Consider the following 15,794-nt stretch of genomic DNA (forward strand, 5'->3'; position numbering starts at 1 on the left):
ATCAGGGATTTCCTGCTTCTTGAGCTTCTGGTGCAGTATGTCACGTGGGACCTCATGCGTCTCCCATGCGGTATGAGTTGTGCTCACATCGGATAGGAGATGCAGGAGTTTCACCTTCAGATGTCACACTAGGAACATATGAAGAGGAAGACACAGACATCTGAGAACATAAGGAGAAGCCACTCAGTTTGGTTAGAGGAAAGTCACTGGAAACAACTAGCGAGTGAGAATGGCAAAAACTAGGCAGAAGAGGGTCAAGGTACGCGCTGGAAGATGATATGTGATGGCCATTGTTGTGGATAGGATATATGAAGGATTTAAAGGTGAAATGAAAGATGACGTTGGTTTGTTTGTGTACTTCTTTTCAGCCCAAAGTAGTAAAGATGGGGACAGCATGGCAGCAGCAAAGAGAGTCTCTTGTTTCTTTATTCCAGATGGAGGAAGGCAGAAGCATGTTTGAAAGCAGAGAGGAAGGAGCCAGCAAGCAGGAGGAGAGTAAAGATGAGGGCGAGATGGGGGTGGGGGTGGAGACGGAGGCAAAGAGAAAGGACATTGCATTTTAATACAGCATTTTACTATTTTATGCTTCTGAGCTGCCTAGAGAACAATGCTGTTGGATGGCTTTTATAAATGCCACAAATGAATAAATAATAAATGCAAGCTTCAGGGCAAAACTTAACTATGTATCTAAAAGACGGGTGCAATCCTGTACATGCTTTCTCAGAAGTAATTCCCCCTGTGCTCAGCAGAGCTTTTCTTCAGGAAAGTTTGTGTGTAGGATTGCAACCTTGAGTGAAAAGTTATGTAGGCTGTCTCTTGACATCCTTCTGTGGGATTCTGAAGGTGAAATTCAGGTGACCTCTCCCTCACTACCCCCAAGCTGGGCACATTAAAACCTAGAGTCCAGTTTGGCTATAATGGCTGTCCTTGCCACAGAGATTGCAGCTGGAGAACAACAGAAACGTGCAGCCCTTTGCGAAAGCAACCTGAGCTTTGAATATATAGTTAGATGAGTCAGAATTCACCAACAAAATGTATGAAAACCCTTAGTTTGCTTTTCTCATTCCTGCTCGGGGAATGCCCTGACCGTGAGCCTTGGAAGAGTGCACAGGCCAATCCTGAACCTGGAAGCAATCAATCTCCTTGGCAGGAACAATGTGTTTTATTTATCAGTCTTGCCAATCCCCGGGACTCCTGCAGCGAGCGAGACTTTCTATTATTAATAATCCCAAGGAGCAGTATTTTAAAATTTCATGATCTGCACTTTTTTTGCACCACCTGACCTACAACATATTATATACTCCTTGGCGGCAAAGCGAGAATTACATCAGGGCTACATATCCTTTCCTGAAATGAATAATTGAGGAGCATTCACGATGCCCAGCTCTGTTAAATGTTATCGTTCTATCCTGGGCAAAGAAGGAAAGGAAGAGTTTTAAGTGCAAGCATAAATGATCCTGGATTTCCTCAAGTGATGAAAGGATTCTGAATAATTGCAAATCAGAGTGCTGGGTCTTCCTTTTCTTCAACATGGAAAGCAAGCTATTGTAATCCTTTTTAAAGGTCTCCTATCTTCTTTCACTCGTTTGGGTTTCCATCAAAGGGCTATCAAAGGAACGTCCTTGTTTTGACCTAGTTCATTGGTTCATTAGTACTGTTGCTTTTTAATTGGGAGCCTTCTCCAAGGCCTCAGAGCTCTTTCCCAGGCCTTCTAGCTGAGAGCTTTCAAGTGGAGAATACAGGAAAGCCATTTCCATTCCCCGGGGAAATGGAGTTGCGCGCTGGACACGATCCTGCCCTGTGCGTGGGGGTGTGGCTAGCCCCTGCATCATAGGGAGTCCCCCCCTCCATGACGCATCCTAGGCCAGCCAATCTGGTTGGCCAGAGGGCGTGACGTGCAGCATTTAAAGCAGCCCGTGGGTGGGAACTCGCCCCCTTTTCCTGGTTCGAGTTGGTTTCCATCGACAGGGCTCCCCCTACTGGTGGTTAACCTTTCTGAGACTTCCTGCAGGTGAGCAGGAGTCAGATATAGTCGGTTCGGTTCCAGTGCCTAAGCCAATACCACTCACTTTCTGTACCCAATAAAGTTGCGGCCCTTTTTAGCCCATTAACCTAAAATATTGGTGTCAAGTGTCTTTATTCCAACATAGGGGGAGGGTTCGGGGCCTTGCCATGCAATTGAGCTCATTCCTACAAAGCTGGTGATCTGCTGCTAGTCTTGGGGCAAACTGCCCCCCAGTCAGAACTGAGCTCAGAAAACTCAAATATCTCCCCAAATCTGAGCCCAAATCTGAGCCAAACACTCTTAACCACCCCCTGCTCCAGACTGCTATTCTATTGTAGGTGTACGAAGTAATACATTGTGGTCCTAGTCAGTGGCGTAGCGTGGGGGTGCAGGGGGGGCCCCGGGCACAACATCTGGGGGTTAGGGTTAGGGGGTGCAAATCCACGGGTTAGGGGGCACAAATTACTTGCCTTGCCCCGGGTGCTGACAACCCACGCTACGCCACTGGTCCTAGTCACAGTGCCCCCCCTACTTCTATGTGAGGTGTGGAACCCATGTGCTGCCAGCCTTTTAAGCTTTGCTGCCAGACTGGGCAGGGCAACAGCCGATGCTTGGCCAGCCAGCAAGGCACCACCCTCCACTGGGGCTTCCTTTTGGCCCATTCACATTTGCCCTCTTTGGTGAAAAGACTGCTCCTTGCTACCACTGGCTAAGGGGAATTCTCCAGCTGTGGCTGGCAAGTGAGCAAGCTCTAGTTGCTGGGGACGAAGGCAGAGCATGAGGCCGCAACTGTTGCCCCCCGTAGATACATTGAGCGGCCATTGTTGATGCATTAATAGTTCATTTGAAGTGGATTTATACTCGAATGTCCAGACATCACCTCTCTTATCAGTTGGCGATGCTCTCCCAGTGTTCCCGCATTATTGCAACAACACTTTAACTTTGCCCATTTCATTGTCTGTGTTCCCTCCCTGCAACTCCCCCACTTTAAGCCACCGTACTGTCATATGTGTACTTTTTATGCTTTTATGGCCAGGCTGTGGTTGCCTGTGCTAAAGCATCGCTCATTTCCACAAAAATACTCCCCTCTCCAGGGATGCCAGTATCTGGCATCATTAGGAAGCATGTTGGAATGGGTTAGAAGCAGATACATTCTGGCACCTTGCAGAGGTGCTCTTATGCTTTGGTGCAGTAAAAGTGGGGCTCTAAAGAGAGCTGGAACAGTTGTAGCATAAACAGTTATGGGATTTTAGCAGAAAACCAAGGGGCACATCTCAATGGAAGCTGAAGCCATATAACCACCCTGAAGTTTTTGCAGGTACAAATGGCATTGAAAGTGCGATTGCATACAGCCACTCTGATAGCATCATGAGCACAAATGATAATGCACAATAAAAAGAACATCTGGAGGGGTCCTTAATGTAATCAAAAACACAAAGGAGCAATCCTTGCATGGTGGAACATTCTTAGAGCACCATGTTGCATACAATCCATAGTTCTGAGACCATGAAGTAGGTACAATTTAGCAAGTTGCGAAAAGGAGAAAGGAGAGGTTGCCTGTGAAGGATCCAGGGTGGAGTGATACTTGCTAGCTCCTCTGGTGGCAAGAGCAGAGGAGTGCAGCTTCAGAATGAGATTGAAGTACATGCCTTTGGACCTCATCCCATTAGCTAGTTAGCAGGGGCTCAGGTGTTAGTGGAGATTGACCTGCAGGTAGGACACAAACTAGCTCTGAGGGAATCCTTCAAAGTATATGGGAGACATGCAAGAATGTGGGACTCCTTTTTGAACATCACACAGTACTGAGGCCTTTAACCGAGTCAACAGGGACGTAAGATCTAGAGTTGGAGTCAACTGATGTGAACGTGCCATTTAAGCCTTATTAACGACCATGATTTTGGAATGGCACTAGTTTGGCTCAGTGAGTATTGAAATCAGGCTGAGCTGCAGCTCTCTTGGTGACTATAGGCAAGTCACTATCTCAGTCTCCATTCCTTGATATGAAGTATTCCTGTCTCATTCTGCGAGTCATATTAGTCACTGTAGAACCTTCTTGGAGAGGTTATAGCAGAAGTCATTAATGTTCTTACCTTCAAAGAGGAGCAGAAAACCTCTTAGATAATAGTCCTTAATTTAGCCTGGTCTGTTTTTAAATCTAGGTCAACCCAAGTTTATTTTTGTGAATGACATGTTCTTGTTCTTTTTACCTACCCCATGGTTCTGTAAAGGGGGTTTAGCAAACATTCCACGTGTTACTCAGCAGCAGGGACCCACACCTGTTCTTGAGCATCTGGTGCAATGTGTCTTGTGGGATCTCCTGCCTAGCATCAGATGTCACACTAGGAACGTCCAGCACATTTGTCCTACCCTGATCCTGCTTCTGTTGTAACACCCATGACTTCTCCTCCTGTGAGCTGGAGTACTCCTTGGCCTAAGTTCATAATAAAACACTTCCATCATAGGTGAGGTTCTCTCCTTCAAGTCTCATGCTGAAACAATCCCTTATGTTTTGTGGCTCCTTGTGTGCGCGTTAGCTTCAGTTTCTACCCGGATATTCATAACTTCATTTTTATTAGGTTCTTTCAGGGAGCATTTTGAATTCTACCATTCTGCTTCAAGGGTGTTAGGCAGGTGTTAATTGTTTTGCCTTGTTTGAACAGCCTGGGCAGTATCTAAAGGGAATCAGTAGAGCGAGCACATACACTATTATCCTTTAACCATTGGGCTCCATCTCTGAAGGGGCACCTGCTGTGAGATCGGAAGAACATAGGGGCTTAGGAAGCTGCCTTACAATGAGCCAGACCCCAGCTCCATCTACTGCAGAGTTGCCTATTTTTATTTATTTCATAAATGTATATACCGCTTGATCGTAGTTTACAAAAGCGGCTTACAAAAAGAATAAAACAATAAAATTATTGGTGAAAACAGCTACTCAAAACCTTCAAATAATAATTACAAGAAAGCTAAAAACAGATTAAAACACATGGAGCACATGTCCATACCAACTAGCAGTGGCTCTCCAAGGTTTCAGGCACCATACCTGGCGATGCTGGGGACTAAACCGGGTCCCTCCTGCAGGCAAAGCAGATGCTTTAACACTGAGCCTTTCCCTAGGGAGGAAAAGTGGGAGTATTGCCTGCTGGATCAAGTTTGGGAAGTGGGAAGACACAATGGGTGGTGGATGAACGGAGTGGGACATAAGAGGACCTCCAGGTTGCAATTTGGCATGCTCATGCTGGTTACAGATGAGCTACTGAATGTCAGGAACAGAGCCATTGGAATCCATCAGGCATCATCAAGTGTCATATTAGCACCTCTCCCGCCCCCAGGACTAACGGTGGGATGATGAACAGTTTGAAAGAAAGGGGGGGGGGAATACAACACTCTGAGATTTATTACATTTGGTTTCCTTAAAGGGAATTCTTCTGGAATGATTAATTAAGTTCCGAGTGAAAGATCTGAAAATAATTTGATTCTGCAAATGTATGTGTGTACATGATATACGGGCTTTGAGAAATCAGGTCTAATAAGAGAGAACGGTCGCCGCATTTATTTGTTTAACTTAAAACTGTGCTAGCCCATTTTCGATAAAAATATTCACAGTGTGTCTTTCAAAAGCAGTACATTAACATGGTATGATACAAACAGCAGACATAAAAAATAAACTGCGGTGAATAAAACTCATTAAGATCTTAAAAAGCAGAGGAGCAGAAAGCAGTAAAATCTATAGGAGCGGCAGTAAAATAATTTGTAAAAAAACAATGAGCCTGCTAAGATCCTTGGAGAACAAAGAGGTTTTTATGGAGGCAATAAGCTAAAAGTATCAGGGCTTCCACAATTGGTTGGGGGAATGGTGATCTGTAGGCAGGGTGCCACCACAGAGAAGCCCCTCTTCCCAGTTTCCACATGGTGCAAGTGCCATGAGGAGGACTTCTGAAGCAAATCTTAGGTATCAGATGGGTTCTCATTAAAGGTGGTGTTTTAGATGCCCTGCTCACAAATAATTTAGGGCTTAAAGGTAAAAACTAATTCTTCTTCTTCTTCTTCTTAAATGATGGTTTGATAGTGGTGATAGCATACTATTAAATGTTCTTACATGATCTTTCTTTACTGATGAATATGAGGTTCATGAAACTAGTTTTGGAAGGTTCAAAAGACTGATGATAGCTCATAATCCCTCAAGAACAGAATTCCGCTGGTAACATTTATTCCCCGTCACGAGAACACCTTTAAGATCAGGTACAACTCCATGCATGTGCTTCTGGTTTATATTGCTTCCCCACCCCCCAGAGGAGTGTATCCTTGAGGAAGGCTCCGAACTGTTTGCATGTTGTAGGAAAATTAACTGAGATGGACCGCCATGTCTGTTCATTGATGGGAATTGGATATAGGTAAGCTGGCAGCTCCTGGAAGTTAAATGTATATAAACCTGTTCACAACAGAAAACATTGTGGGTTATAATGGTAGCAAGGATGGCATGCTAAATACCAATGTACAATACTATAGAGAAATTTTAATGGAGACCAAATGTAACTGAATGGAAGGAAAGTTCAATAATTAAATTCTGTTTAGGGACTTTAATTATAAGGATTATATGAGCATGCAGCACACCTACAGGTCCAGGGTGAGGCAAGTTCCTTGTGGTGTCATGTAAATTACCCTATACAGTGAATCTGGGTTGTGGAATGGATCTGGCTGGCAGGCGGCATCCTGAGTGACCCTTTTGACTGGTGGGCAGGGCACCTGACATTACAGTATAGTGGTTATCAGTCATCTGATGTCAGATAACACACTGTCAGAAGACCCTTTTCAACACTCGTTTGAATTCAGAAAAAGATGCTGATTTTTCAATTTGATAAAAATGTGACTTCTTGATGCAAAGCAAGTATTAATCTCCATAGCTACTTCTTGACATTTCTCACACTTAACATAATATATGTTGTCAGCCTGGCAGGCCAAATGACCCATGAGCTAGAGGTCCACACCAGTGTGCTCAATGGTAGAAAGTGTGCAAATGGTAATGAAACATTTTTTTGGGGGGGGGGTGTCAAGGCATAACTCCTCCTTATGAATGCATTTGATGAAGCAGACTCTTTGCCACACACATTTATGCAGTTCAGTTTCTGCTGTAATTAGGCAGTTTCTTCATGCAGGAAATTGAAGCATTAATTAAAGGCCCTGAGTTCAACGACAGTCTATAAAACAAAAGTTCATCTAAACATGTTCAAATGCACCCCCCTCGCTGTTCAACAATCTACACACGTGGTCTGCCATTCCAAGTCAAAGGCAAGCTTTCAAGCTGCCAAATCCTTCTTGAGAAATTATCCGCTGGCTATATGCTCTCTAAACATACAGCAGTACCTCCTGTTACAGACGCTTCAGGTTACAGACTCCGCTAACCCAGAAATAGTACCTCGGGTTAAGAACTTTGCTTCAGGATAAGAACATAAATCGTGCAGCGGCAGTGGGAGGCCCCATTAGCTAAAGTGGTACCTCAGGTTAAGAACAGTTTCAGGTTTAGAACGGACCTCCAGAACGAATTAGGTTCTTAACCCGAGGTACCACTGTACTTGCAATGTGTGCAAAATTCAGTCCCAGTGTGACGAATTCCCAGGTAAGTGTGCATAGGAGCCTTAGTACATCTTGTATCTCCTTGATTTCCAAAGTACATTAATAGATGCTTGGTGTCCTTGAGTATGGGAGGGAAGTCCTCCTGTATCGATTCCAATAGGTCATCTACAAACCAGATAGAAATTAAACAAGGGAATAAAAGATTTAAAGGGAGACTAAGGGATTAAACCTGGAAAGAAGTCAGACACTACAGAGGGAAAATGGATGCTCTGGCAGAGCTTCTGCAGTGCATTTTATGATGAGATAGTGGGAAATGTGCATCCACACGCTGCAGAGCTGCAAGGGCCTGGGTGATATGCCTGATTGGTTTATAAATAGAACACAGATGCATTTTCTGAAGAACATTACTTAGCAGGTGCTAATGGGACACTTCTATAATTAATGGTCCAGGCTGCACAAAGGGCATGGAGAAAACAAATGGAACGCTGCCTTAGGGCCCAGCTATGAACAGAAGATACTGCAGCAAGGAACAAAGCATGAGAGAGGGATGTGAACACTGCTTGGTGCCTTTACGGCTGGCATAACCAGCAGGCAAGACTGCAGAGCTCAGAGATCTTAATGGTATTTCAAAAGCTCTATATTTTGGCCATCTGTGGTTTTTTGTTGGGGAGTTTTTGGGTGTAGATTCTGCACAAATAATCTCCACATGCAACGAGCAGTGTGAAATTCTCTCGTTTTGTCAAATCGTTCCTAATAAAGGATAAAGCTCCTCTCATGCTACGCTACCTGTCAAACCACAGATTGTGGTGGTGCTCTCAACAAGGTATTCCCTACTGATGTTAAAAGCAAGACAGGGTTGTTCCTTCAAATATTGGGATCCTCCGCCATTTTGTTTGTTAGCAAATGGCAACATGCCAGTTACGTTTCTGTAGCAGTATTTTAGGGCCTGTGGTTCATATGGAAGACACTTAACTATGTTACAGCTGGTTTCAAGTATACGGCTGTCTGATCTACAGTACTGGGAACAGCTTCATGTAAGCTAGGGGAAATGAAGTCGAAAGCATGTCAGCAACACATATAAGGCAACCTGTGTATTCAGGGTCAATCTGATGCATGCTGGAGTCAGGATTATCATGCTCATTCAGAATGCTAAAGTCAAAGGCCAGGGGTTGACTAGACAAATCAGGCAGTACTGGATAGTTACTACTAAAGTGATGCAAGTTGTCAGGATCCACATGAGTACCTGCTCAGTATATGAAGGCTTAGAGTCTGTGATGGATTGGTGGTGATAGAGGTTTTTCTTACTGGCAGACTCCCTTTGTGAAGAAGAGGTCCCTTTTAAATGAATGTCTGTAGGCTGCCACCAGACAGGACAAACATCCAGCCCCAGCCTCTGGTTTGTCTAACTGCTTGGGGGACTTTCTGCTCCCCTACCTCCAGCCCAGCTCTTGGAGGAAAAAATATGCTTTGGATTTGCTCTCCCAAAGGACACAGAACTTAATAAAACATCCTCCAGACTCTGGGACATTTTTTAAAATGTTCTCTTTTTTTTACTTCTAAAAAAGTTTCTTAAAAAAATAATAGCAAAGCAGCAGATCAGTCCTGCTTTGTGGCAATGCAAGGCAGAAATCAGGCTGTGAACAGGCTGAGATTCTGACTGGATACCAGGGAAACTAAGGCAATACAGTCATGTTGTTGTTGCTTAGTCGTTTAGTCGTGTCCGACTCTTCGTGACCCCATAGACCAGAGCACGCCAGGCCCTCCTGTCTTCCACCGCCTCCTGCAGTTTGGTCAAACTCATGTTCGTAGCTTTGAGAACACTGTCCAACCATCTTGAATACGGTCATACCTTGGGTTAAAGTCGCTTCAGGTTGAGCATTTTCAGGTTGCACGCTGTGGTGACCCGGAAGTAATGGAACGGGTTACTTCTGTGTTTCACCGCCTGCGCATGCGCTCAAAATGACATCACACGCATGTGCAGAAGCAACGAATCATGACCTGCAGATGCAGGTTGCGTTCTGCTCAGGATGTGAATGGAGCTCTGGAACGGATCTCGTTTGCATCCAGAGGTACCACTGTACAAAGTAGGGAAGGGCTCAGGCTTTGCTCAGGAAACACAGAACTCCCATGTTGCTTCAGCAAGGACAAAACTGAGACTCAGCCCTAAATAGTAGCAGCCCTATATAGTAGCCACAACAACAGCAGCTGCCGTATCCAGATTGTTAGCTCCCCCATTGGAAGATGCTGCTTTGCTTAAAGGCGCAGTAGTCTCCTAGTATGGCGGACCCTCTGGTCTCACTGTGTCTTCAGTCAAGTTCTCTGCATCTACGAATGGCAGTGTCACAGTTTCTCGTGATGTTGCAGTGCTTCTAGGGCTGGCACTGCATGGCTTTCTGCTTTTGGTTCAGAGTCCCCAGCTCCATCACCCAAAGAGGAATCTGACTCCTGGCCCCTGACAAAACCAACAGATGAATGTACAAACCTTTGCTTGATGCTTTTTACATGCCTTCTGACATCTGATCTGGATGCTGCCATTAGCGCAGAAGGAGTGAGATCCTTTCTGCAAATAACCACTCTGCTCAGAGGTGTGCCCACTTGCTGCCAGAACAAGTTCAAAGTGTTACTGTTAGCATTTCATGGATCAAAACAGAACGGGGCTTACATCTGAGTAGCCGGGCATAGGATTGCACTGCCAATTAAAAAGCAGATAACTTCAGAGTGGCAGGAGGGAGACTAGTTACAAAGGGGCAGGGCAAGGGGAGAATTATTGATTGATCATTTTTAATTATAAGCCACCTTTCATCAAAGAATCACAGGACAAATTACAAAATATGACAGAGAGGAGATTGCTGTCAGTTCATCCTACTTAAATCTCTCAGCATACTTCTCTCTCTCTCTCTCCCTCTCCCACTCGCTATCTCTCTCTTGGCAAGGTGAAACATTGAAAATGACTTCCTTGTTGATAAGTCCTAGTGGTTCACCCCTTATCAGTGCTCACTCTAAGAGCTCCTTTTTCAGAAAAACAAAAAGGATCAGCAGTCACTCCTGTGAGTTCTTAGTTGTAGGTGAGAAGGGTGGGCTACTGACGATAAGAGCTTTTCCGGCTCGGGGGTTTTAAAACGATTCAAGTGTTTGGAATGAGGTGAAAGCAAGTAGCCAGCCATGCTGCTGAGGGAGGTTCTTCTGAACAACACCATGTAAATCTAGAACACAAATCCTGGATGGAAAATCTAAATACTTGCTTAGTTATTCACACAGTGGTGTTCACTCCTGGAAAAACAACAACAACAGAAAAAAAGACTTTCTTCTCTCAAATATATTTAATTTTACTTTCCCTTTCAGCTAAAAATGGGCTCCCAAGGTGACCCGCTGAAATTAAAATGCAATACAAAACACAATGAAGACCCGGGAAGCATGTTTGTATTGTATAAGTGAACCAAAATGACCAGCATTAAGGCTGGCTGCTCTTTGGGGTGGGGAGTCAAGGAATATGGCAGACAGGACCCAAATTAGTTTTATACAAGAGCAGAGGAAGAAGGATCTATATCAGGGATGGGGAAGCTTTTTGAACCTAAGGACCACATTCCCTTCTGGACAACCTTTCAAAAGTCACATGCCAGTGATAGGCAGAGCTAGAGGCAAAAGCGAGATGAGCGAAACATGCAAATTTGCCTTTGAACAGTAAGCTCATTTCGCCACACTGTCATATACCCATCTCTATCTTTCATCTAGATAAGTAAGTTCAGTGACATGCTCCAACCAGGCAAAAATACTTAGGTATGAAGCAGGGAAGGCTGTTGCCTGTGGAGAGGAGCTGCAGCTTCAGAAGAATTCTGAGGGCCGGACAGAAAGTTATGGAGGGCCGCACCTGCTCCCGAAGCCTGCGGTTCCCCACCTCTGGTCTATATGGAGCCTTAAGGCTTAAAATGGAAGATCTCTGTTCTCTGACATCTTTCATCTATGAATTTCTGCCCCTCTGGTCTCTATGGAGGCAGGAAAGACACAGTGCAAAGAGGCCAATATATGGTTTAGTTGCACTACATGTTATGGAGGAGAAGAAGGGGACTCAGCAAAGAGGCCGCCATCTCCATCAGTAGCTCCTTGTAATGTTTGGTTTCCACCTTAATTAGACTGCAATTTATCAGCACTGTTCTGGATTCAGATTGCTAAAATATCCACAGAGGGCAGAGCAGCAAATGAAAAATATACAATAGGATGTAGTTTATTAGGAAGACAAAGCTGGAGATGACAGATTATTACTACATTTGCATCCCACCTTTCGTCAGAAGAGCAGAAGGTGGCATAGATGATTCTCCCCTCTTCACTTTGTCTTCATAACAACCATGTGAGGTTGGATACACTGAGATACAGTAACTGTTCCAGGGTCACCCAGTGAGCTTCAGGGAGATAGGTTTTTGAGAGCAGGTAGATGGAAAGAGTCAGTTGGAATGATGCTTGTTAGCTTTACCAAGTGGTTGCAAGGCTAGCGCCACAATCTGGGTCACAAGTAACTTGAACAGCATCAAGAGTGTGGAGCACCCAGATCTTCCATGCCCCAAATTGCCCTGGCATGCTGTTTCTGCATAGTTATCTGGGGGAAAGAAGAAGCAGGCTTCTGTTGAGCTGTAAGCAGATCTTACCACATGTAGGATGCTCATGCACTTAAAACAAACATTCCATCTTTCAGAGTTGTGAGGTTTTAATGATGCACTTAGTTGACCTCCTTGCTTTTTAGAAATAAAAATTATGTTGATTGCAGTATACATGAGGTTATCTGAGGAGAGGGTTTGTGGGAAAGTAACATTTCTTCCAACAAAACAGTGCTTGCTTTGTTCTGAAAGCTTAAGATGTCAACATTTGCTCCTAGGTGATTGTGAAAACGAGAACAGAATATCAACCAGACCAGAAGAACAAAGGAAAACTCAGAGTGCCCAAAATTGCTGAATTCACAGTCAGTTTCACTGATGGTGTAACAGAAAGATTAAAGGTAAGAAATGCTAATTGCTAACTGGCTATATTCAGTGCTAATTGCCATGGAATAATTAATAGACGACAGCTGCCTTGATTCTGGTTTTAAAATAACACAACTTGGTCCCATAGTGCATTATGTTGGGGTCACGGGGTTAGAATTCTCAACGTGATTTTGTTCTTTGGATTTATTTTTATTTTCTTACATTTATATCCCACTTTACTTCCATTGTGGAACCCAAGGTAGTGTACCTGGAGGGTTCTCAGGTGGCCACTCTTCCTGGCACCGGCCAGACCTGTTTGTCCTTAGCTTCAGCTTCAAGTTATCAGCCTTCAGCCCCTACTCCAAGACCTAGGCAGGGATTACAGCTGCACACAAGCAGCTGTGGGGTGGGGAGGAGATTGGATCAGTCATGACATGGCGGAAAGGGGTTCAGCCCCCCCACCCCCCATACTGTGGTCCCAGCTGCTAGCTCCCTTCAGCTGCTGCTAGTCACAGAAGAGGGAGAATATGAGCACAAAAATGTATTGTGTGGGGCAAGGGAGAGGAGAATTGACCCTTCTCCCCCTGTACTGCAACCCTGATCCAGATCACCCCTCCCTTTGGCTGCTTTTTGAAGACCAAACTGACATTGGAAGCAAGCAAGGATCTTGTGGCACATTAAAGACTAGCACATTCGTGATGACATAAGCCTTTGTGGACCACAACTCGCGTTAACAGATACATTGCAAGATCCAGTCCCAGAACTCCAACATAATATGACGTGTGGCCCTCAGTGTTGGTCCAAGGTGTTTGATTTTGCAGCCCTTCCCAAACATGGAAAGGTACTTGGCTTTCACAACGCACTTCCAGAATTAAATTTTTCCGCGAAAGAGCCAGGCATTAGCTCTAATGTCGATCTTACAGATGCTTTTCAGAGCAGGTGGGTGAGTGATCCAATGAGGAAACTGTGTGTGAAGGTCGAGGTGGGCCTTTTAAAATGGCCAGGGAGCAAAACCAATTGAAGCCTGCAGGCTCAGTTGGTCCTGCCCCCTGAGGAGCGCCTGTCCCAGAAGCTGCCTGCCATTGGCCAATTTGGCAGGTGGGATCAATTCTCCTGATTGGCAAAGAAGCCTGTTTTAGACCCCTGCCAACCAAGAGAAGCCTCTGCACAACCCTCCTCTGCTGGGCCAGTGTTCGGGGTGGCCAGTGGCCTGCAATGCTGTTTGTAGCTTTAAAGAGGTAAGCAGACTTCTCTGACTTCCTCTATGCCAGTGATGGCCAAACTTGGCCCTCCAGCTGTTTTGGGAAGACATTTCCAATCACCCCTGACCACTGGTCCTGTTAGCTAGGGATGATGGGAGCTGTAATCCCCAAACAGCTGGAGGGCCGAGTTTGGCCATCACTGCTCTATGCTATGCCATAATCAATACTAAAACTGTAAAGCTGTGCCAGAGCAAAGAAGGTTCCCCAATTATCCTGGTGCTGCTGCAGATGATGTCATAATTCCTGCTCTGGAAAAACACACCCTGGAATTGCACTTCCCTGCATTCCTCCTCCCTTGCACTGCTGCTGAGATCAATGAAGCATCAGATTGACTACTGAAAGGAGTTCTCCCTTTGCTTTTTTATGAGTGCAGTGGTAGAATCAACTCTTTTCCTTCCTCAACCTGACAGTTTCATTTCCAAGCCCTTTCCTTTCTCCATAGTCCATATGATTTCTATTCCATGCTTCTCAGTGTCACTTATTAATCGCCCATCATAGCAACTGCCAGCAGATAAGGTTGTAAGCTTCTCCTGCCTGTTTTTCATAAGGCTCACATGCACCATATTAACTTTGCGGTATTATTTCCTGACCAAAATGAGCTGAGATAATAGATTATATTTTATTGCCTTCTGTACTTCTCCTGTACTGAACCCAGTACATATTTTAGGCAAGTTATTAAATATACCTCCCTCTGGTTATGTGCATATCTATTATCTAGAGCTGATGAAATCATCTTGCATTTGTGTTTTTGTAGCGGGAAGGAAAAGAGTAAAATGCTTAAGTTTTATTAACTCAGCTTTTGGCGATGGGTAGATAGATATAGTCGTAGAGACATTACAAATGTGATCATCATATTTTCTGTTGCTGGGTGGATGCTCTCTCAATGGCCCTCCAGTGAGCAATGTACTAGAAATTTCATTTCCACCTTCCTGTAATATTACAGTAAAATATGAAACGCTTATACATACACAGAGGCCATGCCTTCATCTTCTCTAAATTGGAGTATGATTTGGCTCTATAGATATTTTCTAGGCCAAATGAGTCATCATCCCATTGACTGGAATAGGAGTGACAATAATCCAAGCTGTCTAGAGAGATCCCTGAGTGAAGAGAGAGGGGAAAAAGAGATTTTTCTCTTAAAGTTCACAATGATGTGATTTTGAATTTGATTAGGGGTGCAATTCCAGACATATTTTACTGAGAAACATCCCCATGCTCAATGGAACTTACAAGTAGGAGTGTATGGAATTGCATCCTTAGTTATGCTTATGCGCAACTCTAAATCATTTCTGGCTCTTGTAAGATAATCCTGAAAGACTGTGTCAGTAGAAGATAAAAAAAGGAAGGGACTTGCTTCTGGCTTTTCCTGTCATGCCATTGCCAAGTGAGCAATGCCACTTCAGGGGATCAGTGATGTAGGAATACTGCAAAGTCTGCCTCTTCTCCGTTACCATGAAGGGAAAGGAGCAGCTGACATTGCTTCACCTCTTCCTGATGAGCTGTTGAAGCCTTTTCCCCTCCCTCTCTTGAGAAAATGGTTGCCAGGGTTCTCTGCACTCTGCAAAATACTCTGCACCAAGAAAAGCTGCATTCAAGCCTGTCTGAAATATGCAAATCAAGACAAATGTTCAAATTTGCTTATTTTGCATAATGTGCTGCGGTGTTGTTATCAGGGTGGAAGGGCAGGAACTCTGGAGGGTATTCATTCTCCCCTGACTCCTGGAGTTCTTTTTCAAGCTCCCTGTGCCTCTGGGCCTTCAGAAATTTCAGCTGATCGTATGTATGCATTGTCAAGCATATCTCTGCTTTCAGAAGCATGCCGTTTTTCAAAAAACCCAAACCTGAGGCTTTGCACTCACTATTACAGGGTGTGCTTCATGTGCACATTTCATGGCATAGACACTCCCTTAACCATTGCCTTCAAACAGCCTGACATACAAGAATGGCTATATCTTTTATTTAGAAAACTCTAACCTTCGCAAAAGTGAAGACAGGAACCCCAAG

At 44.5% G+C, this 15,794-nt stretch overlaps 1 protein-coding gene across 2 annotated transcripts in view; it reads left to right on the plus strand.

Annotated features, from left to right (window-relative positions):
• The window catches only part of NSG2 (neuronal vesicle trafficking associated 2), a 51,665-nt gene that overhangs the window by 14,865 nt on the left and 21,006 nt on the right, over positions 1–15,794 (plus strand). For both annotated transcript variants that reach the window (XM_081900140.1, XM_081900141.1), the window contains exon 3: positions 12,444–12,563. In XM_081900140.1, the coding sequence (XP_081756266.1) occupies positions 12,444–12,563 (120 nt within the window). The remainder of the gene's footprint in view (positions 1–12,443; positions 12,564–15,794) is intronic.

The sequence above is a fragment of the Podarcis melisellensis genome (assembly GCF_964234715.1).
Source record: "Podarcis melisellensis genome assembly, chromosome: 2".
NCBI lineage: Eukaryota > Metazoa > Chordata > Lepidosauria > Squamata > Lacertidae > Podarcis > Podarcis melisellensis.